We start from the raw sequence: 27,982 nt of genomic DNA on the forward strand, positions 1-27,982 counted from the left end.
GGCTGGTCTCCAACTTCTGACCTCCGGTGATCTGCCCGCCTCAACCTCCCAAAGGTGCTAGGATTACAGGCATGAGCCACCGTGCCTGGCTGATATTTTTTGCTTAATGTGTTACCTCTATATTCATAACCAGTAGTTATACTTGCCTTTGAACTTGCCAGTTAATACGTGTTCCAGTTTCCTCTTCATATCTCATGTTATTAGTTCTATACGTTTCTTTCCTTTCTTCCTATGTGTACTTTGAAAGTTCATCTCTCTGAATGTGTGTGTGTGTGTGTGTGTTTCTTTTAAGCCACACCAAATCTCCCCTTTTTAGACTAATTCCCAACCCCAATTTCAATGTCCAGCAGGTCAGGCAAGCTCATACTCACCCTTCATCACAAACAAAATCCACTTTTGCTCCAAGCTGGAGATTTACTGGAAATAGCACACGGCCATTAAGAAGTTGGCCCATGAACTCATCACAGGATTTCACTGGAGAAAAAGACAAATGAACAGAAATCACTGGCATGTGGAGAATAAAGACGCAAGCTAAAAATATCAAGCCAGATAAGAGTCTAGTCACCTTCACATCTGGGGGCTTCAGGGCTCCAGTCTCCCTGGAGTGTGCAGCGCAGAGACGCAGCCCCTCTGAGGTCATAGCCGGGCTCACAGCTGTAGAACACTTCCTGCCCGGGTGAAAAGTTGTCCTTGTCCCTTTGGGTACGCTCACCATGCAGGACACCTGGAGGCGGCTGACATACTGGGGAGAGAGAAACAAAGTACTGCTAATTGTGTGAAAATAACTTTTTTCTCACTGTTAAACTGGCCAAGGGAATAATAATTACAAATCTATATATAATAATAAAGGTAGAATAAGGGCCTTATTACATTGATAAACTAAATACACAGTGCAAGGAAGATGTCTTGCCATCAGTCACAAAACTGACACATGGCACAACTGTGACTAAAACAGAGGTATCCCCAATTCATTGTTTCTCATCTAAAGTATTCAACTAAGATTTCAGAATGGACACTTCCTTCTAGAATGCTTCCAATTACTGTTCACCCAGTACAAAATTGGGAGGAATGATGGATTTTTATATCTTCGTACTTCCTTTCTAGAAGGCATCACCAATTTAGTCTTGCATTTTAGGCAATAAAGGAGTGCCCCTGCCCATGTCTCATCTAATAGGTCCCTCCATCACCTATCACACTGGTGCAACAAATAGCGTCCATATATCTATTCTCATCTGCTTTCAAGTCTTCTCTCAGCGGCCACCTGACATAGGGTGGTGAAGAACTATGGGTCTCCTCTCTCCATGCTATGTAGCAAGGTGCTGCCTAGTCATTCATTTCACCTCAGTGAGAAGGTAGGAAACTGTCGAAGAAAATCTGAAAGACCTACTGTCACCATAATGAGAGTGTATATTTCACGCGACATATTGTAACGGCATCTCAGGCCCTCTCTTAATTTAGTTGATCTGACCTCGAGAAATCAGAACACATCTGGATCTCAACTAAGTTACATAAAACTGTTATAAAATGGAAAATATAATTTCAGTTTGTCTTTGAACAGATCAGTTCCCTTTTCTGGACTTCAGCTTTCTCAAGCATCAAATGGGGGATTGGACTAGAAAAATGACTTCTTTGGGGAGTTTGTAAATACTCTGATGCTGTAATGTCCATTTTCAGGGTTCATCATCCTGTGTTTCTCTTGACTAAGCAATGCCTGATGATGTAATATTGAGGTGCTGTGCTGGTTAAATTTCTGTTGGCCCCCAGCCTCACGCTTCTGCACTGTCTTTTGACAGCTAGCAATGGAAGCCTTAAAACTACAATGGTTTGTCTTCCTTGATAGCTGCGCTCTGGTTAGGTTCTGTCAATTGGAGGCATATATACCAAATTAAAAAGCAGGATGATGGCAGAATCTGTTCTACTTCTAGAGGTGGCTCGGGCAGTGGCAGTATAGATGGCTTCAGTGAGCAGCTACAGCTTCAGTTCTAATGATGCCAATGACTTTGGCTCCTGCAATATCAGCTGCATTCTGGCAGCAGTGGTGGCTCCTGCAGTATTAGCAGCTTTCAGGGAGCTGCCTGCTCAGTGGGAGGGGCTGGCCATTTCAGCATCAGTCCAGGCTCCTGTGCTGTAGACTGGGAGCCACAGCAGCTCCCTGATCTCTCGTAACTTTGCCTTTGTCCTATTACTTTTCCTGCCCTTCTAACATCTTTGTGACCTATTAGCTGTGATATGGTTTGGCTTTGTGTCCCCTCCCAAATCTCACGTCAAATTGCAATTCCCAGTGTTGGAGGAGGAGCCTGGTGGGAGGTGACTGGATCTTGGAGGTGGTTTCTAATGGTTTAGCACCGTCACCCTAGTGCTGTCTTATGACAGAGTTCTCTCAAGATCTGCTTGTTTCAAAGTATGTAGCAACTCCACCTTGCTCTCTCTCTCTCTCCTGCCAAGCACGTGAAGATGATATACGTGCTTCCTCTTTGCATTCCACCATGATTATAACTTTCCTGAGGCGTCCCTAGCCATGCCTCCTGTACAGCCTACAGAACTCTGAGTCAATTAAACCTCTTTTCTTTATAAATTACCCAGTCTCAAGTAGTTCTTTTTTTTTTTTTTTTTTTTTTTTTTTTTTTGAGATGGTGTCTAGCTCTGTCACCCAGGCTGGAATGCAGTGCCGTGATCTCTGCTCACTGCAAGCTCCGCCTCCTGTGTTCATGCCATTCTCCTGCCTCAGCCTCCTGAGTAGCTGGGACTACAGGCGCCTGCCACCACGCCTGGCTAATTTTTTTGTATTTTTTTTAGTAGAGATGGGGTTTCACCGTGTTAGCCAGGATGGTCTCAATCTCCTGACCTCGTGGTCTGCCCGCCTTGGCCTCCCAAAGTGCTGGGATTACAGGCTTGAGCCACCGCGCCAGGCCTCACGTAGTTCTTTATAGGAATGTGAGAACAGACTAATTCAACCTGTATGAAATCCCTCCCTCCTTGAAAGTATCTGGAGTAGGTTTTGATTTCATGACTGGATGCTGATTACCAAAGCCAAGACTCTGGAGTGGGGCGAACTTGCATTCCAGTTTTGTCTGCAAGTTAGTATCTTAGAAAGTTATCTGATCTGTCTAAGTCACATATTCTCTGTAAAACATACAGGCCGGGCACGGTGGCTCATGCCTGTAATCCCAGCACTTTGGGAGGCCAAGGTGTGTGGATTGCTTGAGCTGAGGAGTTGGAGACCAGCCTGGGCAACATGGTGAGACTCTATCTCTACAAAAAAAAATATAAAAAACTTATCCAGGCATGGTGGCATGCACCTATATTCCCAGCTACTTGGGAGGCTCAGGTAGGAGAATTGCTTGAGCCAGGGAGGCAGAGGTTGAAGTAAGCCCTGATGGCACCACTGCAGTCCAACCTGAGTGACAGATCAAGACAGTATCTCAAGCAAAACAAAACAGACAAACATAGAACAACTGGTAACTACCTAATAACTTTGTTTTAAGGATTAAAATTCACACATAGCCTGTATTATAGTGCCTGGCCAGAGGAATCACTCATTTTGTATCAACCATTATTATACTCAAAGGTAATTGATAGATCTGTTTATAAGAACCCCAAAGAACCATCATATCCCTGGCCCAGGTTGAGCTTTGCTTCTCAATTTCAGCACATGTGCATGTACACACACCTTCTGAATTTCATGTTCATTACCTAGAAAATTTGCTCCCCCACCCTGCTCACCACACATCCCTCCCCCTGAACAAATACTCATCTCCTGATCCAACAGCAACGCATGTCACTTACAGGACCCTTCTAGGCCTCAGTCAGACTCACCCCTGGAGCAGCTTGGTAGCTCCGGCTTCCATTTGTTCAGGGCCTGGCATTGCACGCGGCGGGGTCCTTTCATGACAAAGCCAGGCTGACACCTAAACTCCACAACTTCATTTAAGGAAAATAAGCTTCTGTTGTCAGATACCAATATTCCATTTTCCACAATTGGAGGCGTGCATTTGTTAGGTATAATGCACTGAGGGGCCGGGCCACTCCAGATGCCCACTTCATCATCTTCGCTGGTGCAGTATATGGAGGGCTCACCCACGAGCTCAAACACCTTTCTCCCTCTGCTTCCAAGATTGCAGTGGTAGGTCACCACAGATCCATAGTGAAAATACTCTCTGTTGGTGCTAATGAAATCTCCATTGGCAATGGTTGGGGGTAGCCCACAAGGAATTTCTGGGAAAAGGAAAAGCAGGATAAATAACAGTCAGTTTAAATAATGAATGACAGAAATCTCATGAGTCACTAAACTATAGCTATTTTTACATTCATTATTTGCTTTTAATCTTTGCTAACACATAGGTACATTTTTATAAAGTTGTAACTTCAGTGGGCATAATATGATGTGTCCTGCCTTTCTTATTGATATGATTTCCTATAGTATTTGCATGCATTTATTAACTCAATCCACATTCTTTTCATTTTAAATAGCTCTTTGATCATAGTGTTATAGTGTTTATACAGTTTTCTGCTACTCTTTTCCATTTGCTTTCTTAATTTCCATTCTTGTTATTAACTGAGGTTAGCGTTTTTAGAAAAATAAAATACAAAAACATTTGCTAAAAGATAAATTATAAGGGATGAGAGAAAACACAAATATACATAGTAGGAAAAATAATTTAAACATTTTTATGTGTATGAGAATATTTATAAAACTGTAGACTACAGGGGGTTAAATGTTTTGAAAATCTAAATGATATAAATGGAAATACAAATTACCAAAATTCATTCAAAAATATACTTCCAAATGTAATTTCAAGGTTTCACAACGTATAAAAGATATGAAGCTTACCAATTCATTTCATCAAATCTAAGTTTGATATCATAAAATGACATCTGTGTAAAAATGATCATCTATTAGTCCACAAAAACCCCTAAATACATTTTAAAATATAGCAGTAGTACATAGTATACTGTGTTGCTATAAACTAGAACAAAATTTCTTCAACCCAAATCCCAAAACACTTGAAATTAAAACTGAGTGAATTCAATTGGATAAATTTAGAAATGAACGAATTAAAATTAAGGATAAAAATTTTTCAGGCTCTGCTTCTAGTAATAGTAATCTCAACAATTCAAATAAAATATTGCTCCAACCATCCACCTTCAAGAAAGGCTAGAAATACTGGGGAATTAAAAATATTTATCCGTGAAGGCATCAGAAAGCTAACAAACTAGTGAAGCATTCTTGGGCCATGATCTAGGAGAAGATGAGAATCCGGTTGAGAGCTGGGTATTTGGGCTTGGCAACTGGGCTCCTTGTTGTTTGGGAATGGGCAGCTGAATCAGGACGGGGCAACTGAGAGGCTGAACAGACTTGATTTTCTCATGAAGTTAAGGGACAACAATGGAAGTCTAGGGCCTGCCCCAAATGGAAGGCCTGGTAATATCTTCTGATGTGTTTTGAGGCCGCAAGAACTAGGCCCTGGTAATCAGGGTTAACTGAAAATAAATCTGCTGTCTCAGAGACTGGAACTAGTACTTCAAGTACTGGTACTGTGGGTGGCCCCGGAAAATCACAGTTCCTGAGACTGAATTAGAGTGGTCCTAGATTGCTAATGTCCCCCAGATGCCTGCAGAAACAACGACAAAAATTCCATCTGGAAGAAGATGGGTTATCTAAGGCCTTGAAATTATTTCTACAGACACATTTTCAAATATAATTCCTGATACACAATCAAAGATAACCAGATACTTGGAGAGATAAAATAACACACACAATTACTGATGACAGAAACTGACCCATTAGAACTACAGACCTGTTCAAGGGTATAATTGAAACTTGTAAGAACTAGAAACTGTTAAAAAGAACAGGGTGGGATGTGGTGGCTCACGCTTGTAATCCTAACACTTTGGGAAGCTGAGGAGAGTGGATTGCTTGAGCTCAGGAGTTTGAGACCAGCCTGGGCAACATGGCAAAACCCCGTCTTGACAAAAAAAAAAAAAAAAAATATATATATATATATATATATATAATCTGGGTGTGCAGGTGTGGTGGTGCACACCTGCACTCCCAGCTACTCAGGTGGCTGGTGGCTGAGGTGGGAGAATTGCTTGAGCCTGTGGAGGTTGAGGCTGCAGTGAGCTGTGATTATGCTACTGTGCTCCAACCTGGGCAACAAAGTGAGACCCTGTCTCAAAAAAAAAAAAAAAAAAAAAAAAAGGAAGAGGGCAGATTTGGAAAATAAAAAGTCTAGAATCGTAAAAGTAAAATATGATTGCTGAAATTAAGAATTTGTGTGAGATTAATAGCAGGTTAGACTCTGAAAGAAAATCAATGAACTGGAAGCTAAGAAAGAAGAAAATACTCAGAACCAAACACCAATATATAAAAAGATTAAAAAATACAGACTAAATATATAGAAGAATAAAGCCTAGCATGTTTAACTGAAGTCCCTCAATGAGAAGAGAGAGATAACAGAGCATAAACAGCATTTGAAGAATTAATAACTGAGAATTTTCCAAGACTGATGCAAGACATCATTAAATTACAGATTCAAAAGGCTATACAGGCCTGGCGCGGTGGCTCATGCCTGCAATCCCAGCAGTTTGGGAGGCCGAGGTGGGCAGATCACCTCTTGTCAGGAGTTTGAGACCAGCCTGGTCAACATGGTGAAACCCCATCTCTACTAAAAGTGTAAAAATTAGCCAGGCATGGAGGCACAGGCCTGTAACAGCAGCTACTTGGAAGGCTGAAGTGGGAGGATAACTTGAACCCAGGAGGCAGAGGTTGCAGTGAGCCGAGATATCACACCACTGCACTCCAGCCCAGGTGGTAACAGCGAAATTCTATCAAAAAAAAAAAAAAAAACAACTATGCAAACCCAAGCAATACAAAGAAATTCTTACCTAGACACAACACGATAATATAGTAAAAAATCTGTTTTAAAGTGTAATCCATTTTAAAAGCAGCCAGGAAACATGGACAATAACCTTCAAAGGAACCACAACTAGAAAAATGTTTAAAGAATTTGTTGTCAGAAGATCTACAATACAAAAATGCCAAAGAGACTTTTTCAGGCTGAAGGAAAATAGTTGCATATAGAATTGATAGAATTGCAATAAGAAGGAAACACACCAGAAAGAGCTCATATGCGGGTATGTTTTCATTTAGGATCTTTATGATAGAGAAAACCTCTTCAGTCATTACAAGAAACAAAAGATGGAAGTAAAGATTTTATTACGGGCTGGGGGTACGGCACGCCTGAAGATCACACAGAGGTTGGTCAGTGTGAGGAATGGAGAGAGAGAGAGAGAAGGGGACCCATCGGCCAACGCCTTTGGGGATCAGAGTATGACCCAGCATCTTGCATCTACAAGCCAAGGTATCTCCCATGGTGAGTTCTAATTGGTGAGTTTAAACAAAGCAGGCACATGTTCCAGGCAGTCATGCTGCTACTGAGAGGTGGTCACGGCAGCATATCTGCGAAGTCCATGCATGGCACAGGGGTCAGGGATGCTAGTCAAGTAGGTTTTATCTAGCTGTCCCATAGAGAAGTGGTTACCAGGAGGCAGTTGTATAAGGCAGATATCTGGTTCGACCACGTTGAAAAATTGGGAGGAGGTACAGAACTAGAAAGGGCATTAAGGGTGACTAAGCCCTGCTTCTCGCATGAGAAAGCTAAACGTATTCAAAATGGATGCTGAGGCAACATAAAAATTATAAGAATTCACTACCGTGTAAATATAAATATATACTATTTTTATAAAGACAACAACAATTATATCTTTGAAATATAGAATATATGTAAATTGTTAAATCAACTTTAGCCTAAAGCCTTACATAGTTTAAGCTCAGCCTAAAGGTTTCTGCGTACACTGCAAACTATAACAAGTGAAGATGTAAACAGACCGTAGCCTGCTCTTACGCCAATCACCGAGTTTTGGCCAATCAAATGTGGCCAACTGTTTGAACTGTCTTCAAATAAGCCAAATACTAAGCTATAACCAGTCCCGCTGTTTCTGTACCTCACTTCTGTTTTCTGTACGTCACTTTCCTTTTTCTGTCCATAAATCCTCTTCCACCACGCAGCCGGGCTGCAGTCTTTGAGCCTACTCTGGCTCAGGAGGCTGCCTGATTTGTGAATGGTTCATTGCTCAATTAAACTCTTTTAAATTTAATTCAGCTGAAGCTTTTCTTTTTGCTAAACGTATGACAACAATACAAAAAGAGGGGGAGGACATAAATGGAATTAACTATTAATAGTTTGGGTACTTGCATTGTTTGGAGAGTGGTAAAAGCACAATTTTAGCAGACCATAGTAAATCAAGGATGTCTATCTCTAGACTATCTCTAGAGTAGTCATTTAAGAATAAAAAATGAAATATAACTTAAAAGCTACTGGGGAAATAGAATAACTAAAATACTTGATAAATTCAAAAATGTGAGAAATGAGGAATAAAGGAACAAACACATGAAAAAAATAACCAAGACTTAGACTTTATATCGGTAAGTATATTAAATTTATTTATTTTTAATTTTTATTATTAAATTTAAATGTTTCAAACACTAATGAACAACAAAGAAAGACTGAATAAAACAACAAAACCTTACTATATGATGTTTATAAGAGACAAGCTTTAAATATAAAACAAAGGGCTGAAAGTAGAAGATTTAAAACACATATAATATAAATACAAGAAAGAAAGCTGATATAGCTGTATTAATATACAAAGTAGATTTTAAGGCAAGAAGTATTATGAGAGGTAAAGGGAGACATTTCATTATGATAAAATAGTCAATTCAGCAGAAAGAATAAACCAAAAATTTCATACATTTAATAACATGTTTAAAATACATAAAGTAAAAATTGCTAGAACAAAGAGGAAAGACAGAGAAATTAATAGTTGTAGTTGGGGATTGTAATGGGTTGAATAACCACTGTCCTCCTTAAAAAATATCTGTCCTGATCTCTGAAACCTGTGAATGTGACCCAATTTGGAGAGTCTTTGTAGATACAATCAAGTTAATGATATCTAGTTGTGACCATTCTGGATTGCCAGGGTAGCCTCTAAATCCATGTCCAGTGTCTTTATAGGAGACAGAAGAGCAAAGGACACACACAGAGGAGAAGGCGATGAGAAGATGGAGACAGAGAAGGAAATGATGCATCTACAAGCCAAGGAACATCAAAGATTGCCGGCAGCCACTGGAAGGAAGCCTGGAGAGAGGCACAGAACAGCTTGCAGATGGAACCAATCCTATTGACATCTTAACTGGATTTCTGGCCTCCAAACTGTCAAGAGAGTAAATTTATCTTTTTTGAAGCCACCAAGTTTGTGGTAATTTGTTATAGCAGCCCTGGGAAACTAATACAGATATTTTACACATGCCTCTCCATAACTGAGAGAACAAGTGGAGGGGAAAAAAAAGACTGTTCTAAACCACATTTTCCTAAATGACATTTCTAGAAAATGAAGCAAAATAACTGTACATTCATTTCAACTGCATACGTAACATTTTACCAAAATTGTTCGTATACTGGGCTATAAACCACGTCTCAAATGACTAAATTAATGAAAGAATGATAACTAGGAGATCTCCAAATATTTAGAAATTAAGCAATGCCCTTCTAAATAGCCTGTGGGTCAGAGGAGATATTAAAAGGGAAATTAGAAAGCTTTTATGTACAATGATAATAAAAATATAAAGATTGTGGGAAATAAATAAAACAGTTTTAGAGAAAAATTTATAGGTTAAATGCACATTTATTTATTTATTTATAGGTTAAATGTACATTTATTTATTTATAGGTTAAATGCACATTTATTTATTTATAGGTTAAATGTACATTTATTTATTTATTTATAGGTTAAATGTACATTTAACCTATAAATTTTTCTCTAAAACTGTTTTATTTATTTCCCGCAATCTTTATATTTTTATTATCATTGTACATAAAAGCTTTCTAATTTCCCTTTTAATATCTCCTCTGACCCACAGGCTATTTAGAAGGGCATTGCTTAATTTCTAAATACTTGGAGATCTTCTAGTTATCATTCTTTCATTAATTTAGTCATTTGAGACATGGTTTATAGCCCAGAATACGGACAATTTTGGTAAAATGTTACGTATGCAGTTGAAACGAATGTACAGTTATTTTGCTTCATTTTCTAGAAATGTCATTTAGGAAAATGTGGTTTAGAACAGTCTTTTTTTTCCCCTCCAGTTGTTCTGTCAGTTATGGAGAGGCATGTGTAAAATATCTGTATTAGTTTCCCAGGGCTGCTGTAACAAATTACCACAAACTTGGTGGCCCAATCTATTAGAAAAATAAAGGTTGGAAACAAATTAATTAGTATCAAGAATTTTTTTGTTTTTTTAAAAAAAAGAATTCAGGACTGGAGGAATACACAAAGCTTAAAGCAGAAATCGATAAAAGAGAAAATAGTCACACATTAAAGAAAAAACAAGAAAGTTAAAAGTTGTTTTTCTGAAACGCTTAATAAAATTGATAAAGCCCCAGTAAAACTAATCAAGGAAAAAGAAGCAGAAGAAATTACCAATATCAGAAATTAATGAGTGTAAGGGTATCACTACAGAATTTACAGGCATCCAAAGGCTAATATGAGAATATAATAAACGGCATTATGCTAATAACTTAGGAAATCTAAATAAAATGAGTAAATTCCTTGAAAAATATAACTTACCCAAACTAATTCAATAAGATATAAAATAATAAATAGTTTTACGGCTGTTAAAGAAATTAAATCCTGACAACAACAACAACAACAACAAACCCTCAGGTCCAGATTGCTTCACTTCTGAATTCTTCCAAACATATAAGGAAAAATAATGTTACACAAATAATTCCAGACACTAGAAAAAATAGATAATTTCTAACACATTTTATGAGGCCAACATAATCTTGATGCCCAAGCCTGATAAGGACATTAAAATAAAAGTAAATTATAACCCAAGATCTCTTGAGAATATAAATGCAAATTTTCTAAACAAAATATTATGAAACTGAATCCAGCAATATTTCCAAAGGATGATACAATGATCAAAGTGAGGTTTACCTTGGCTGATTTTAAATATTAAATCAATGTTACAATGTTACAATAAAAATATGAGCAATCCTGCACACACACACACGCATACCCCCCATACATAGGATAATCATCTATAACACATCACAAGCAACATAGGTTTATTCTAGGAATTCAGTGTTTGTCTTTTAAACATCAGTCAGTGTAATATATTACATTAACAGAGTGAAAAAGAAACATGATAATCTCAATACATGCAGTGATCAATTAGAACGAACATTCATAAATCTTTTAGTAATTAGAACTAAAGGGGAGTTTCCTTAATCTAATAAAGGATATCATGCAAAAATCTACAGCACACATCATGATTTATGATGACTATTAAAAGCCTTGTATTATCTCTTCTATTCAATATTGCACTGATGGTTCTAGCCAATGCAATAAAGCAAGAGAAATAAACAAAAGACATAAGAAAGGAAAAGATGTAAAAACTTTGTCAGATTCATAGATGACATAATTACACAGCAAATTCAAAAGAATCTACAGATAAACTATTCAATTTATAAGTAAATTTAACAAAATTGCTGGAGCTGAGATGAAACAGGTGCATATCTAAGAAGTAAATAATTAATGAAATTTTAAAAATAATATGTAAGAAAAAAGATAATGAAATAGGTACATGACTTCTATAATGTACATTAACAAACATTATTAAAAGAAATTAAAGAAGACTTCAAAATGGGAGGATATATCATATTCATAAATTTAAACTTCAAAACTGTAAATTTGTTACTTGTCCACAAATTGATCTACTGAGTCAACAGAAACTTAATACAAATTCAAGTAGGATTCTTTATGTGGAAATTGACAAGCTGATTCTAAATTTTATATGGTAATGCAAAGGGCCAAGAATCACCAAGTAAATCTTGAAGATGCACATAGTTAGAAGATATATGCCACCAGATATCAAATCTTAATGTAATGCTATATTAATTAAAATCTGAATGTAGTGCTTATAGTATGGCAAATAAACCAGTGAAACAGAACCTCTCTGGAATGAGATCCACCCATAAGGTCACCTGACTTATGGTCATGGTGGTATCGCATTGCAGTATGCAAGGAATAGTCTTTTTAATAAATGATGTTAGATCTATTGCCTATCCATAAGAAACAGGGCTTTGTCACCTAGGCTGGAATGCAGTGGCACCATCATAACTCACTGAAGCCTTGAACCCCTGTGCTCAAGGAATCCTCCCACCTTAGCCTCCCAAGTGGCTGGGACTACAGGCATGTGCCACTGAGCCCAGCTAATTTTATTTATTTTTATTTTTTTGTAGAGACAAGGTCTCACTTTGCTGCCCAGGCTGGTCTTGAACTCCTGGCTTCAAGCAATCCTCCTGCCTTGGCCTTCCAAAATGCTGGGATTATAGACGTGAGCCACCTCACTTGGCCCAATTGCTTAAGTAGAATAGAAAAAGCAGTAACTGGAAAAAAGAAGACTCATAAATTGAATGTTACTAAAATGTAGAACTTTCATAAACAAAAGACATCATTAAGAAGGAAAAAAGAAAAGCCACAGCCTGAAAGACAATATTTGTGTTACATTTGTTAGAAAACATGAGAATATTTAAAGAACTTCTACAAAACAATAAAACAATAGACAAACTAGTAAATAATAGGCAAAAGTTTGGAATAGCACTTCACAAACGTGAAAAGGTACTCAAGATCATCAATGAAATACAACATAATAATAAAGAAGACCCAACAATCCTTCATGCAAAAACAAAAATGACTCTTCCAAATATAACATTGAGATGAAGCTGGACACAAAAGAGTATCTATTTTTTGATTCCTTTAATATAAAATTTAGGAAGCAGCAAAACTACTAGTGCTATAAATCGGAATAGTGGTTACTTTGGGAAGATAACTGGGAAAGGGCATCGGGAAGGCTTCTGGGGTGATGATAATGTTCTATATCTTAATCTGAGTGCCATTTACATGGATACATTTACTTTGTAAAACTCCATTGAACTGCATAATTAAGATGTGTGCATATATACACACTATATATATATTATATATGTGTATATATATTATATGGGTGTATATATATACACATATATGTGTATATATATATACACATATATATGTGTATATATGTTATACTTCAGCCAAAAGTCTACATGGTACAGGAAAATTGTTGGAAAAAAAAAAAACCTCCCAAGAAAGTAAACTCCAGGCCATACGGCTTTTCTGGTGAATTATTTTTAAAGAAGAAATAATGCTTATCTTATATAAACCCTTACAAGGAAACAAATATATGAAACGCTACCAGCTGGCTTTATACGACTGTCATAAGTTTGATATCAAAATCTTATTAAGGACATTACAAGAAAGAAAATTATAGTCTTATCTCTAAAATATGTTAGGAATGGGATGATGAAAGTGTTCTAGAATTAATTGGCGGTGCTGGTTGCCCAATGTCTTAGTCTATTTGGGCTGCTCTAACAAAATACTATGAACTGGTTAGCTTGTACACAGTAGAAATTTATTTCTTGTAGTTTTGGAGGCTGGGGAGTTCAAGACCAACACTGGCAGATTCAGCATCTCCTCCCATGGCGGGAGGGCCAAAGGAGCTCTTCTTGGCCTCTTTTATTAGGATGCTAATCCCATTCATGATGGCTCTGCTCTCATGACCCAATCGTCTTTCAAAGGGCTCACTTCCTAATGTCATCACCTTAGGGGTAAGGATTTCAACATATGGATTTAGGGTGGACTCAAACCTTCAGACCATAACACACAACTTTGTGAATATACTAAACACCACTAAATTGTATAATTTAAAAAGGTAACTTTTATGATACATGAATTATATTTTAATAGAAACACCTAAAATGTATCATAAAAGCATATTTGCTATATATAAAAATTATTAAATATTATGACTGAGTTGATTTATTTTAAGAATGTAAAATTGAAATTTAAAATCATTTGCCTTTCGAAAATGTACTCAAAACAATTTGTTACATTAACAGAAAAAGAGAAACAGATATGGTTACATCAATATATGTAACTAAAGTGTTTGATAAACTTCAACATGATTCAAAGACAAAAATTTTTTAACAATGAAGAATATAAGAGAATTTCCTTATTTCAAAAATTGTTATCTACAAAAAGCCTGCAGTAAACACCAGCTTAACGGTGAAATGTTTTAAACTCTAACTTTGAGATGTGGAACAAGACAAGGATGACATCTATTACTACCAATGTTCAATGTTATGCTGGTGGTCCTAGCCAGTGTTGTAAAGAAGAAAGAAAATAAGGAAAGAGGGAAAGAAGGAAGGAAGGAAGGAAGGGAGGGAGGGAGGGAGGGAGGGAGGGAAAGAAAGAAAAGAAGACAAAGAGTTAAATAAAATTATAATTATTTGGTGGTTTGGTACAGTGCCAACCAAGCCAATTTGGAATTAAGTTTTCCAGACTTAGTTTCTCTGTATGGTTCTGGACTAGGGTTATAGCATGAGAAATTAGCCTGATATTTGAGAGGCAGAAGTTAAGCAACAGCTATTCCACTCTGAAAGTCACATCCTTGGATAGAGCTGGTGAGGCCCAGTGCAGGAGTGGAGGGTTCAGAAGACAGACCTTTTACCAGAGGCTTGAGAAATACATTCACATGGGGAGTTTCAGCATCCTCTGCAATGGTTCATTGTCTGTAGGCCAGGAATGACAATGGGAACTGTTGCCATTGAACTGGATTCTCTGAATTCACTTGGGGACCAAAGGACCTCAGGGTGGCAGAGTCCAAGTGGCAACACTTAATTGCCAGAGACAATGGGGGTTCTTGTAATGGATATTTGAGCTGAAACAGCAATCAGAATGATTTGACTGAAGAGAACATTGTTATTGGGCTAATTGATCATGGAGTCTCTAAAATCGAAGTAGACGGATAGCCAACTAAAGTGTTACTTGATTTGTATAAGCGTAAGAGATTTAGGTCAAGTGAATAGAAGTCTGACTTGAATTATTGCAAAAGAAGTTCATTGTTCATCAACAATTCCTAGACCTGAATAGTTTATAGACCCAGAGCAGCACCAACGGATGGGAGACTGGATTCTTTTGAGGAAGCACCATGCTACACAGCCAAAAGCATGTATTGTAAATCTTCCCCTAGCCTTCTCCAAGAAGACTTGCAGCCATTTACCAGGATTTGGATATAGAGAGTATACAGAACTAGAAACAGAGATAAAAAATAGATATAGGTATAGGTGTATTATTATATTGTTTGTTTTCTCTATTTTACTAACCTTTTTCATATTTCCAGGAAAATTCCTATTCCAATTCCATGTTTATTACAGATTTCAAATAAGATGGAAGGTTTCCCAATTTGTTTTACAAAATAGCAAAACTATTTCTTAAAGTGGATAAACAGCAATAAATGTGTGACCAATGTCATTTGTAAATTTAGATTCTGAAGTTCATAAACTTTCTAGTAAAAGTAACATTTTCAAATACCAAGAAGAAAAGTAAAGAAGTCCAGTTATCCAAAGAGAAGAGTAGGACAAAGATGTTATACACTGTGTTTCATTCAGCCTCAGCCTGGCCCTCACTACATAGGTGTATTTTTTTTTAATAAAGTGAGATCTTGCCATAAACGCCGTTCATCTGATTCTTTATCCACATAAAATACATCTCTTTCTAGTCATTAAGTGCTTCTTTATGCTATCATTTTTTATGGCTAAATACCATGCCAGTGTATGGATATACTTATTTTCATTCTGCATAGCTATTTTATGTTTCTTAGGGAATTCTTTACAGTGGTCATTTGAATACATCTTTTTCCTTCTAGTAGATTATTTCCAAACCATAGTTTAAAATATTTAGGTTACTCTAACATTTTAACTAATATAAATAATGCTGCAATGAAAAGTTTATACCAAACTGCTTTAAAAAGTGTGCGATTATTTCCTAAGTATAAATTCTAAGAAGTAGGTTAAAATACATGCCCACTTCTGAGGTTTATAGTGCATGGGGCCTTTCAAGACAATGTGTTGATCTCGTGGTACATGAGAGTCCAGGTTCTTCCACAGCTTTGCTAACCTTGAAGAGTATCAATTTTAAAAATCTTTACTGATTTGCCAAGCAGGATGATTATTATACTGGAGGTGGTAGAACCAACATAATTTCAAGTTTACTGACGTAAAATCAAGTTTGAAGGCTTTTATGTATTTAAACTCCCGGAATTAGAAAAGACACATCCCAGGATAAGGAGGAACTTAAAGAAAGAGTTGCCAGGAACCCCATAGGAATATTCGAGAACATTACTGCTGTCTTCAGCCATGTGAAGGACAGATTGCACAGAAGGAATTCAGTTAAGATTTTTATTATTCCGGAGAAAAATTAGAATGTGTCGGTAAAAGAAATAGGAAGGGATATTTCAACTCACTGTCACAAACAGGTGTTTCATTATCCCAAATGAGAGTATTGCCTGAGAGGATGCATGTGGCAGACGAGGAACCAATGAGTCGGTATCTAAAGGCAAAAAATAAGGAATATTACATTCTAAAGACACAGGCCAACTACCCAATTAAATTACTACTTCCAGAGATTACACTCTTATAGGATTCAGAAGGACATTTTACACTTGTCAAAGGACTATCTATCACTTTCCCAAGTTTCACATTCTTCTTGGGACTTTTTGACTTTCTTTTTCATACCTTTTCAATTGGATGAGCTTTCTCTTCTTTATTACCTTATGACACTTTTTTATGCCAATCTAAGATGAATTGTAGTTTTTCCTATAAATTTCATTTTTTAAAAGATAGCACAAACTTCTTGAGTGCAGGGAAGCTGTCATATACATGTATATGTGTGTATATAGTCCTGTTGTAGGTATTTTTTTGCCTTAAAAGTATGGATGCATGGATGCATGGATGGGCTTTTATCAATAAGATTCATCAAAGAAGGCCAAAGTAGGCCATTCACAGTGGCTCATGCCTGTAATTCCAGCACTTTGGGAGGCTGAGGCAAGAGGATTGCTTGAGCTCAGGAGTTCAATACCAGCCTGGGCAATATAGTGAGATGCTGTCTGCACAAAAAATTTATAAAAAAGCCAGGCGTGGTAGCACATTCCTGTAGTCCTAGCTACTCAGGAGGCTGAGGCAGGAAGATTGCTTGAGTCAGGAAGGTTGAGGCTGCAGTGAGTGCTGATCATGCCACTGCACTCCAGCCTGGGCAACAAAGCAAGACCTTGTATCAAAAAAAAAAAAAGAAAGAAAAAAGGAAAGAAAGGAAAGAAGGGAAAGAAGGGAAGGAAGGGAGGGAGGGAGGAAGGAAGGAAGGAAGGAAGGAAGGAAGGAAGGAAGGAAGGAAGGAAGGGGATTTATAACTAGAACCAAAGGAAATCCAGGCTGATCAAAAAGAATTGAACACTCATTTTATACTTAAAATATTAAAGTCAGCGATTCTCAACTAGTATGTCTCAAACTGTTCACAGTGTGCCATAAATTTGGAATAATTTATGACATTTATTTTACTTCACCTTAGACTCTCTGTTGTGATAGATGGTTGGGTGAAACTAGTCATAGTGAGGGTAGGGTCAAACTTGATAGTACTATACATGAAGGAATGAAGCAATGTCAAATAACAGTCATGGTTATTGGTATAGCTGAGAACTTTGCTTTATGAGTATGTAAGAAAACCTGGCAACATAAAGCTTTATTCAAACAACAAAACAGTGACAAATGGAGATCAAATAAATAGTGAGACAACAGTGGGTGCTTTTGAAGATACTTGACACACTATTACATTCTACTAGTGATTATGATGTAATTATTAATGACTTCAATATCATTTGGGTTTTTTTGTTGTTGCTGTTGTTGTTCTTTTCTTTTGAGACGAATTTTCACTCTTGTTGCCAAGGCTGGAGTGCAATGATGAGATCTCGGCTCACTGCAACCTCCACCTCCTGGATTCAAGAGATTCTCCTGCCTCAGCCTCCTTAGCTTCTGGGACTACAGGTGCCTGCCACCACACTCGGCTGATTTTTGCATTTTTAGTAGAAACAGGCTTCACCATATTGACCAGGCTGGTCTTGAATTCCTGACTTCAGGTAATCCGCCCACCTCAGCCTCCCAAAGTGCTGGGATTACAGCCACCACACCCGGCCTCATTTTGTTTTTTAATGCCTTCTAGTATATCACCAAAAATGAAATCATTTTCGATTGCACTGCCAACAGACATAAACACAAGTATGAAGTATGTGAACAAATGAAGTGAAGAAGGGCTGCAATCCTATAGGTGCACCTCCTTCTGCCTGTTTGTCTTAGGAACAAGGGATCCTGGAGGCTCCTCTGGCTTTCGACCCCGCTGAGGCTATTTCTCAAAGTGTTCTTTTTGATTTTCTAATCATGGGGGTTGGGATAGGAATGGTGAAGCAAGTTCAAACTTAAGTTGGCATTTTTTTTCCTCCATACTATTGTTCAGTGTTGTAATACTGAACATTTTAAATATGAGTCAAAAGATAACTTTATGTTCACTGATCAAGGGAAACAGATAGAAGGATATTTTAATTTATTAAACTTGTGTCCCAAAGTAGATTGAGTGATTGAACAAATAATGGTTTGAACACTTCTCATTCAGAATGTTTGTGAGGAACTAAGGCAGAGAGATAAAATCCATGCTACTTATTGTAAGGGGAGCCAGGGACTCTCATATCCATTTGAACAGATTGAACCTTTTATATCCTACCCTACCTTTTTGGATCTCCTGGGGAAGAGACAGTTGTGGATTCACAAAGTTAAGCCATGGTTCAGGAAAAGCCATGATCATTTCGTTTCCAGGAACCACATACAGGTTGTGGGTAAACATGTCTAGACTTTTGGGAGTCTCCTCCCCAGGGCCCCGAAGAGGGACAGTGAAGCCTGGGATATTAGTCCCATTTCCATTTTCCTTCTTAATCTATGTACCTTGAACCAGGTGGATGGGTTAGGAAAAAATCAGAATAAAAAACAAGTCCTGTGAATTATTTAGGTTAGCACATTTTCAACCTTAAATAATGAGATTCAGAAAATATATTTAAGGATAGAGTTTATTTGAGCACAAAGCTTAAGGGTAGCCACCTGGAAGACACCAACTCCAAATGAATGGGGTCAGCACTCCAAAGTGGAGGACATAAGGTATCACTTATATAGGCAGAGACAGATAAATTTTAGCAGGATTATATTTTCCATATGGGACCACGCATAGTTACAGCATTTTGATTGGTTACAGATTGCTACATTCCAAGGAAGATTACTTTATTGCTCCCTGAAAAGGGGTGGTGATCTGAGGGAAAGCCCATCCCCTTGGAAATTTAGTAGGAACTTAAAAAAAAAAAAACTTTTTATTTTGAGATAATCAGATTCACATGCAGGGAATAGTACAGAGAGATCCCTTTACTCAATTTTCCCCTAATAATAACATTTTGCAAAACAATAGTGCAACATCAACATTAAGATATTGATAGTTATAATCCACAAATTTTGTTCAAATTTCCTCTTTTACCTGCATTTATTTGTGTGCGTGTCTGTTTATGCACATATGCCCGTGTATTCATGTCTATGCAGTTTTAAAAAATATACTTTGTGTGTTAGCACAGTTTTTGGTTCACAGCAATAATGAACAGAATATACAGAGATTTCCTATGTACTCCCTGCCCCTATACATGGATAGCCTCCCCTATTATAAACATCTTTCACCAGGGTGGTACATTTTTTACAATTGATGAACCTACACTGACACATCATGGTCACCCCAAGTCCGTAGTTTATCTTAGGGTCCACTCTTGGTATTGTACACTATATGACTTCGGATAAATTTACTATGACATGTACCTACTGTTATGGCATCATACAGAGTAGTTTCACTACCCTCAAAATCCTCTGTGCTCTGCCTATTCATCCCCTTCTTCCGTAACCCCTGGCAACTGCTGATCTTCTTACGTCTCCATAGTTTTGCCTTTTCCAGAATGGTGTATAATTGGAATCATATATTATGTAGCGTTTTCAGATTGGCTTCTTTCGCTTAGTAATAGTGAAAGGAGGTTCACTATTTAAGGTTCCTCTATGTCTCTTCATGGCTTGATAGCTCATTTCTTTTTGGTATTGAATAATATTCTATTGTATGGATGTACCACAGTTTATCCATTCCCTTGCTAAAGGACATCTTGATTGCTTCCAAGTTTTGGCAATTATGGATAAAGCTGTTATAAACATCTGTGTGCAGATTTTTTTTTTTTTTGGTGTGAACATGAGTTTTCAATTCCTTTGGATAAATACCAAGAAGGATAACTGCTGGATAACATGGTAAGAGTATGTTTAGTTTTATAAAAAACTGCCAAATTATCTTCCAAGTCATGGTACCATTTTGCATTCCTACCAGCAATGAATGAGACTTGTGTCCCCCTTACCCCTGAAATATATTGATGTCTTAATCCCCAGTGCTTTTTAATGTGATCTTATTTGGAAATATGGTCTTTGGAGAGGCAATCCAGTTAAGATGAGATCGTTAGTGTGGGCGCTAATCCAATATGACTGGTGTCCTTATTAAAAGAGAGCACTTTCGACACAGCCATACACAGACAGGAGAACAGCATGTGCGGACACAGACCCAGAGGGAAGACGGCCATGTGAGGACAGAGATAGAAACTGGAGTTCTGCTGCCACATGCCAAGGAAGGCCTGGGGCTCCAGAAGCTGGAAAAAGCAAAGAAGGATCCATCCTTACAGGTTTTAGAGGGAGCATGGCTCTGCCAACACCTTGATTTTGCACTTTCAGCCTCCGGAACAGAACTCTAAAAACTTCATTTGTATTAAGCCACTCGTTTTGGAGTACACTGTTACAGCAGCCCTAGCAAACTACTTGTGCTATGACCATTAAGATTTCTCTCACACAGTTACTCAATGGCCTTCCTTTTTTTCCAGCAATGTCTACTCTGGGTTAAGGCTATTTGCGTGCTTTGACTATACTCTTCCCCCATTTTCTTCCTTCCCACCCAATGAATGCCACACTTTTCATACATGCACTGCCTTGGTTTCCAGCAAGGATACAGATGATTTTCCCCTGATCTTGTCATACCTTTGCTCATTTCAGTCAGGAGATAAACACCTGTGTTGAAGCCTTTAAAGAGGAGATGGTAATAGTTTAGTTGTCCTTTCTGAGATGTGACTAGAAGGTAGTATGGCTGTGTTAGAACTCTTGAACCAAGAGATGTTGGTTCAAGAGATGCCAACTCACCCTTTAGTACAAGAATATTTAATTTGGGATCCGAACTGGATGTCTTTGATCACATCCACCATGCCATTCACAGGATCTGAAGGATTAGGACATGATTTACCTACAGGAAAGAAACAGAAATTTGGAGCCAAGTAGAGTAAACTAAAAATTTTTTTTAGTACATAAGGTCTCAACCTGCCTGTAGCTTACTGAGGAACACACGCAGTTCTGATGGTTCCACAGATTTTGCTACCTTGAGGAAACTCACCAGACTGCCTCGGGATCAGCTCCCTTTCAAAAAAAACTTTCCTTTCAGATCTGTTTCATCCCCATATTATGCCTCCCAGAAAAATGTAAACTTTGTTATTATCTGTAATTCAATTCAACTGGTATAATCCAAAGATCTCAAAGCCCAAGATTGTCACATCTTTTAGTTACTTTTTTTTTTTTTTTTTAGTTACTTAATCCACTTCTCTTTCTTGTCCCAAGTCATTCATTACTTAATTTTAGTCATGAAAATGGGAGACCCCCAGTGAATGGGGATTTCCCTCAATCATGTCCTGCAATGTCTGTTTCTCATGAAATAAATTTGTAATGAAGGCGCCAGGAACTCAAAGCAGTAACAAGGTATGATCTACAAGAATAATTCTTATATGTATTGCACCTTGGCAAACTAATTGTCATATGCAACTCAGTTACAAAATTTGAACAAATTGAATCAGATGTTACAGATGTTTGACTAACAGAGGGGTTCCCACTCCAGGGTTACTTACGTGTGCACCTGTGCTTAGCACTAGTCCAGACTGAGTTGTTTTGGCAGATAATAGAAAACGGTCTTCCATAATAACCAGGGCGGCATTCATAGTTCAGATACGTCCCAGTGGGAAACTCAGACTCATCAATTAGTTTGGTAGGCTTGGCAAATGGAAGCCATTCTGGGGCATTGCATTGACCTGGAGATCAAGACCATAGCAGCATCAAAGTTAATGGAGAAATTACCATAGTTTTTTTTTCTTTTTTGAGATGGAGACTGGCTTCGTCACCCAGGCTGGAGTGCAGTGGCACTATCTTGGCTCACTGCAACCTCCGCCTCTTGGGTTCAAGCAATTGTCCCTACCTCAGCTTCCTGAGTAGCTGGGATTACAGGTGCCCACCACCACACCTGGCTATTTTTCATAGTTTTAGTAGAGACGGGGTTTTACCATGTTGGCCAGGCTGGTCTCGACTCCTGACCTCAGGTCATCCGCCCACCTTGGCCTCCCAAAGTGTTGGGATTACAGGAGTGAGCCACAGTGACCCTGTTGAAATTCCCATTCTACCTTCTCTTTCTCTCCAATATACTTCATAGATGTGATCAAAAAAGAAAAAGAACACTTCAATAATAGCCAAGGGGTGCAGGAGTGGTGGCTCATGCCTGTAATTCCAGCACTTTCAGAGGCCAAGGTGGGTGGATCACTTGAGGTCAGGAGTTTGAGACCAGGCTGGCCAACATGGTGAAACCCTGTCTCTCCCAAAATACAAAAAGTTAGCAGAGCATGATTGCACGTGCCTGTACACATGCCTGTGAACAGCTACTTGGGAGGCTGACACAGGAGAATTGCTTGAACCCAAGAGGCAGAGGTTGCAGTGAGCCAAGACTGTGCCACTGCACTCCAGCCTGGGTGACAGAGCAAGATTCCATCTTAATAACAATAATAATAGCAAAGGGACTTACTCCTTTACAACAGTGCTCCCCAACCTTTTTAGCACCTGGGACTGGTCTTGTGGAAGACAATTTTTCCATGAATGGAAGGTGCAGGGGAATGGTTTTGAGATGGAACTGTTCCACTCAGATCATCAGGCATTAGGTTCTCATAGGGAGCATGCAACCTAGATCCCTTGTATGCACAGTTCACAATAGGGTTTCTGCTCCTATGAGAATCGAATGCTGCCTCTGATCTGACAGGAGGTGGAGCTCAGGCAGTAATGTTTGGCTGCTCACCTCCTACTGTTCTGCTCAGTTCCTAACAGGCCACCGGACAGTACCAGTCCATGGCCCAGGGGTTGAGGACCCCTGCTTTAAAAGATGCCTCAGAAATGGGCTCCTTTTTAAAAAATCAGCATCCATCCATTCAAAAAGTCTCTGCTAGTTTGAAGGCAACTAAGCTATTTATATCATCTTTCACTAAAGGATAAGCTGCATTTCACAGCTTCAAAATTTAGTTAATCAATAAGTGCCTGTGCTGTGGCTTCGTCTCTTGTAACAAGATCAGTCAGTGAATCCAATCTGTTAATATTTATTCAAATCTTCTAGATACTTACTGATTTTGGGGGGACTACTTGTTTTACTAGATACTAAATGAGTTGTGTTAAAATATTTTATTTATTGTACATTTGTCTATTTCTTTTTATAATGTTGTCCATCTTTTATTTTATATATTTTGAGGTTATTAAGATTATAAAAATTTAAATTGCTATATTTTATGGTAGAGCAACCTTCCTTATTATAATAAAATATCTCTATCTCTAGAAATGAATCTTGCCTAAAATTCTACTTTGTTTATTTGTGGGACAAATAAAAAACAAATAAGATGGGAGATTTACTCCCCAGTATATAAATTCTTATTTTGAATATACAGTAGTCACCCACTTATCTGTGGGGGACATGTTCCAAGATATTAGCCAATACCCGAAACCTCAGATAGTACCAAACCTGATAGCTGTCAGTTAGAACACATTTCTGTTCACATCTTCCACCCACAAATTTAATGCCTTTCCCCTCTTAGCTAAGCACTCAGCATGCACTGTGGTTGTAACTTTTGCAGTTTGAAGTGTGACAGCAAAACTAGCACAAATTTATTTTTCCTTCTTCACAATTTCATCGATAGAAGATTCCTTCTTACCTTAGGTCTTAGCAACTTCAACATACAATGTTTTTCTTTCCTTATTAAGTGGACAACTATCACCTTTTCACTTAAAGGAAGTACTTGCTACTAAACTGGACCCTAATGGTAGCGAACTCCCTTATTAGGCTCAGCTAAAATTTTGAGAATCTATATGGAAAGGTGTGGTAGGCTAAGTAAGGACCTCTCAAAGATATCCATGTTCTGACCCCTGAAGCCTGTAAATGTTACCTGTAATGGTAAAAGGGCTTTGCAGATGTGATTATCTGCAAATGATGAGATGGGCAGATTATCCTGGGTTATCTAGGTGGGCCTTAAATGTGATCACAAGAGTCCTTATAAAAGGGAGGCAAGAGGGTGAAAGGAGACAGAAGAAGGATATTTAAATACACTATGGTGCTGGTTTGGAAGGTAGAGGAAGGAGGCCATGAGCCAAAGGATGGAAGCAGCCCCTGGAAGCTGGAAAGAGCAAGAAAACCCCTGCTCCCCTGGAGCCTCCACAAGGAACACAGCCCTATGGATCTATTTTAGATGTCGGCCTCCAGAACCGAAAGAGAATACATTTCTGTTGTCTTAAGCCACTAAGTTTGTGGAAATTTGTTACAGCAGCAATAGGAAATTAATACAAAAAGAGAATGGTATGTAGTGTTAAAAATGTTGGGTTCGTAGATTGAACCTTGAACCCAATGTCTTCTACTTAATGGCTATGAGGTCTTAGGCAAACCGCTTAATCTTGCTGGGTCTCAGTTTCATCTTCATAAAGGGAATAATATTTTCCTACCAGGTTTGCAGGGAGAATCAAAAGTAGCATATGCTGTCACATACACAGAAGGCACTTCATAAATTATACTTACGATTATTTCCCTTAGAAAAGGATGGGGGGGACTTCTAAGAGTTAAATTTGATTATTCCGCTAAAGTGGGAGTACTTGCTTTGCTTCCAAGAGTTCATTTTCTGCTTCTTTGCTGAGCTAGTTTGGAATGGGCCTATGTTGTCGGGAATGCCCTGGATGACCTCAGTGACTGGTGACCTCAGCTCTCCTGAGTGAATGTGCCCCCGATTCAGCCTAGGACTTCTCGTCTGCATCTCATGAGCTCCATCATAGTGCCCATGGGACCCCGGACAGAGAGGAGAATTCCTAAGGTTGTCTTTTCCCTGTTGACAATGGCTTTAGTCAGAATTAGAAGCCTAACTCTGTGCTTTCTACTGAAGCAAAGGACGATGCTCCAAGAAAGCTCATATTTCTTACTTATTTTTCCCAGACAGCCTGTATCCATTATCACACATTTGCCTTATTAAGCCAGTAGTTGTTAAGCAAGGAAGCCCTTGTCTATATTTCCTGCTTCATCTCGTGCCACTTTGTCCCCTCACCAAGGTGTGGCCCTTTCCCCTTTTTCAGTTTCCCGAAGACAAACATTTTTCCCCTGTCTATGACATGCCTTCTGTGTGACGCATTTTTATCTTTGCTCTGACTTCAATTCTTCCTCCAGGTGTCTGCTGAAATATCACTTTCTTATAGAAGCCTTCCCTGGCCTGCCTGTGGCCATACCACCCTGAACACACCCAATCTCACCTGAAGCCTTCCCTGGCCCTCTTAGGGATTTGGAATCTAAACTACTTTCCTCTACCCCACCCTATAATAATTTCTAGTCAGACCCTTTGCTTTTCCTTTCATATCAATAATTGTTTGTTATTACAATTTGTGCTTTTTTATCTTTGTGTGCTTTTAGAAGTATCTATTTCTCTCAATACATATTAGATAGGCATAACTTAAAAGCAAGAGATGATGTGTTTTTTGTACCTCTAAATTAATACCTAGTCCTGGTGCTTAACGCTCAATTATAAGAACTCAATGCATATTTGTTGCAATGAACAACAAATGAAGAATTACTTATAAAACTTAAAAAAAAATCAAGAATCCAAGCTATGTCCCCCAAATCTCTGATTTAGTGGGTCTAGGTTAGAGCCCAGGAGTCTATAGTTTTAAAAATGTTCACAGCTGATTTTGATAGATAAAAGCAATTTGAGGACCACTGTAAAAAAAAAAAACACTGAGTAAAACAGTTCCTTTTATTTTCAGTGTTATACATTCACCTTTCCTCTAGTTGATATGTGGGATGAAATACAATTCTGATATTTGTCTTATCCATTGATGATGGACAAAGGAAGAGATTCCATGTGAAGTGCCTAGCGCCAAAAGCTGTATTGAGAGGGGTAAATGTCACAGCAAAGTTTGCAACGAGAGGATAGAACGAGACCTAAAGTAACAAAGCAATTGAATGAACCATTCTTGGAAAAAGTTCCTTCCCCTTAATTACATAATATTCTCACCTGCATAGTAGTATATGAATAGTATAGGTAATTATAAAAAGTAAAGTTGTATAATAGCTCAAAAAAGGAATAGATGAGCCTTCAACAAAGAAAGCTTGATGTAGTTTCCTTTCCCTCCTTTATTACCAATCCCTCAATTGTGGCTAGTTCCTATGATAAATATATTAATGTAAAATCCATAAACTGAAGACCTACCATAATTTAAAAAAGTTTTTACAGCTTTATCAAGAAATATTACATAAAATGATTGATGAGTATTTAAAGTGTACAATTCGATTACTTATAACATATGTATGCGTTGTGAAACCATCACCAAAGTGAAGACAATAAACATTTCCATCGTACATGCCACCCACACAGAGTTCCCTCATGTCCTTCTGTAATCCATCCAAATGTCCACTTCCTTCTCTAGGCAACCTTCAATGTGTTTTCTCTTACTACAGATTGATTTGACTTTCTAAAATTTCATATAACCCGAATCACTTCGTTTATATTCTGTCATATAAAGGAAATCACTCAGGTGGTTTTCTCTTACTACAGATTGATTTGACTTTCTAAAATTTCATATAACCTGAATCACTTCATTTATATCCTATTGTATAAAGGAAATCACTCGGGTGTTTTCTTTTTATGGTTTAGCCTTCACACAGCATAATTAGAGATCCATCTAGGTTGCTGCATGTATACAAATTGTTTCCTTTTGTTGCTGGGTAATATTCAATTGTATAAATATATCTTAATTTAGTTTATCCATTCACTTGTTGAGGGACATTTGGATTGTTTCCACTTGTTGGCTATCACAAACAAAACTGCTATGAAAATTCATGTACAAGTCTTTGTGTGGACATATGATTTTATTTCTCTTGGGTAAAAACCTAAGAGTACAGTGCTGAGTGTGTGTCTAAGGTTTTAAGAATCTGTTGAACTATTTTCTAAAGTTAATGTTATAATTTTACCTGCCAAATAGCAGTATATTATAATTCCAGTTACTTCACCTTATCGCCAGCACTTCGCTTGGTCAATCTTTTTCATTTTAGTCATTCTAGTGGGTATATATTGTCTCATTTCGGGTTTTGTCTTGTATGGCTCAGCCCACTTTCACATTCTCCTGGTTCACATATTCCATTCAAAGCAAGTTGATTTATTCTGTGCTATATGCACAATTAACACATCATCACTTTCATGTCTGTTGCAATATGAGCTGTCAAGCCAAAGAACACTCTGCTTTCCATTCTGCACATTTACCCTTTAAGGAATAGACTTGCACTTGCTTTGCTTAGGCATCTCTATCGGTTTAAAAAAAGAGCATGCCCTTTCAAATATATAAATTTATAAATTATATATGTACACAAATATAAATTATATACCTCAATATAAATTTGCTTTGTTAATCATCATGACTTAGCACAATCATTAGCTAACATCTAGTGGGACAAAAAACAGTCACACTGAGTTTCCCTGTTCACAACAGTGAATGTAAAGCTTATTTCG

General features: G+C 37.9%; 1 protein-coding gene across 1 annotated transcript in view; it reads right to left on the reverse strand.

Annotated features, from left to right (window-relative positions):
• The window catches only part of CR1 (complement C3b/C4b receptor 1 (Knops blood group)), a 145,516-nt gene that overhangs the window by 113,684 nt on the left and 3,850 nt on the right, over positions 1-27,982 (reverse strand). Inside the window, 6 exon segments of the mRNA XM_030813081.1 lie at positions 372-474; positions 566-742; positions 3,817-4,215; positions 16,472-16,557; positions 21,300-21,399; positions 22,052-22,231. Coding sequence (XP_030668941.1) covers positions 372-474; positions 566-742; positions 3,817-4,215; positions 16,472-16,557; positions 21,300-21,399; positions 22,052-22,231 — 1,045 coding nt within the window.

Source organism: Nomascus leucogenys, chromosome 5 (assembly GCF_006542625.1).
Source record: "Nomascus leucogenys isolate Asia chromosome 5, Asia_NLE_v1, whole genome shotgun sequence".
Classification (NCBI taxonomy): Eukaryota; Metazoa; Chordata; class Mammalia; order Primates; family Hylobatidae; genus Nomascus; species Nomascus leucogenys.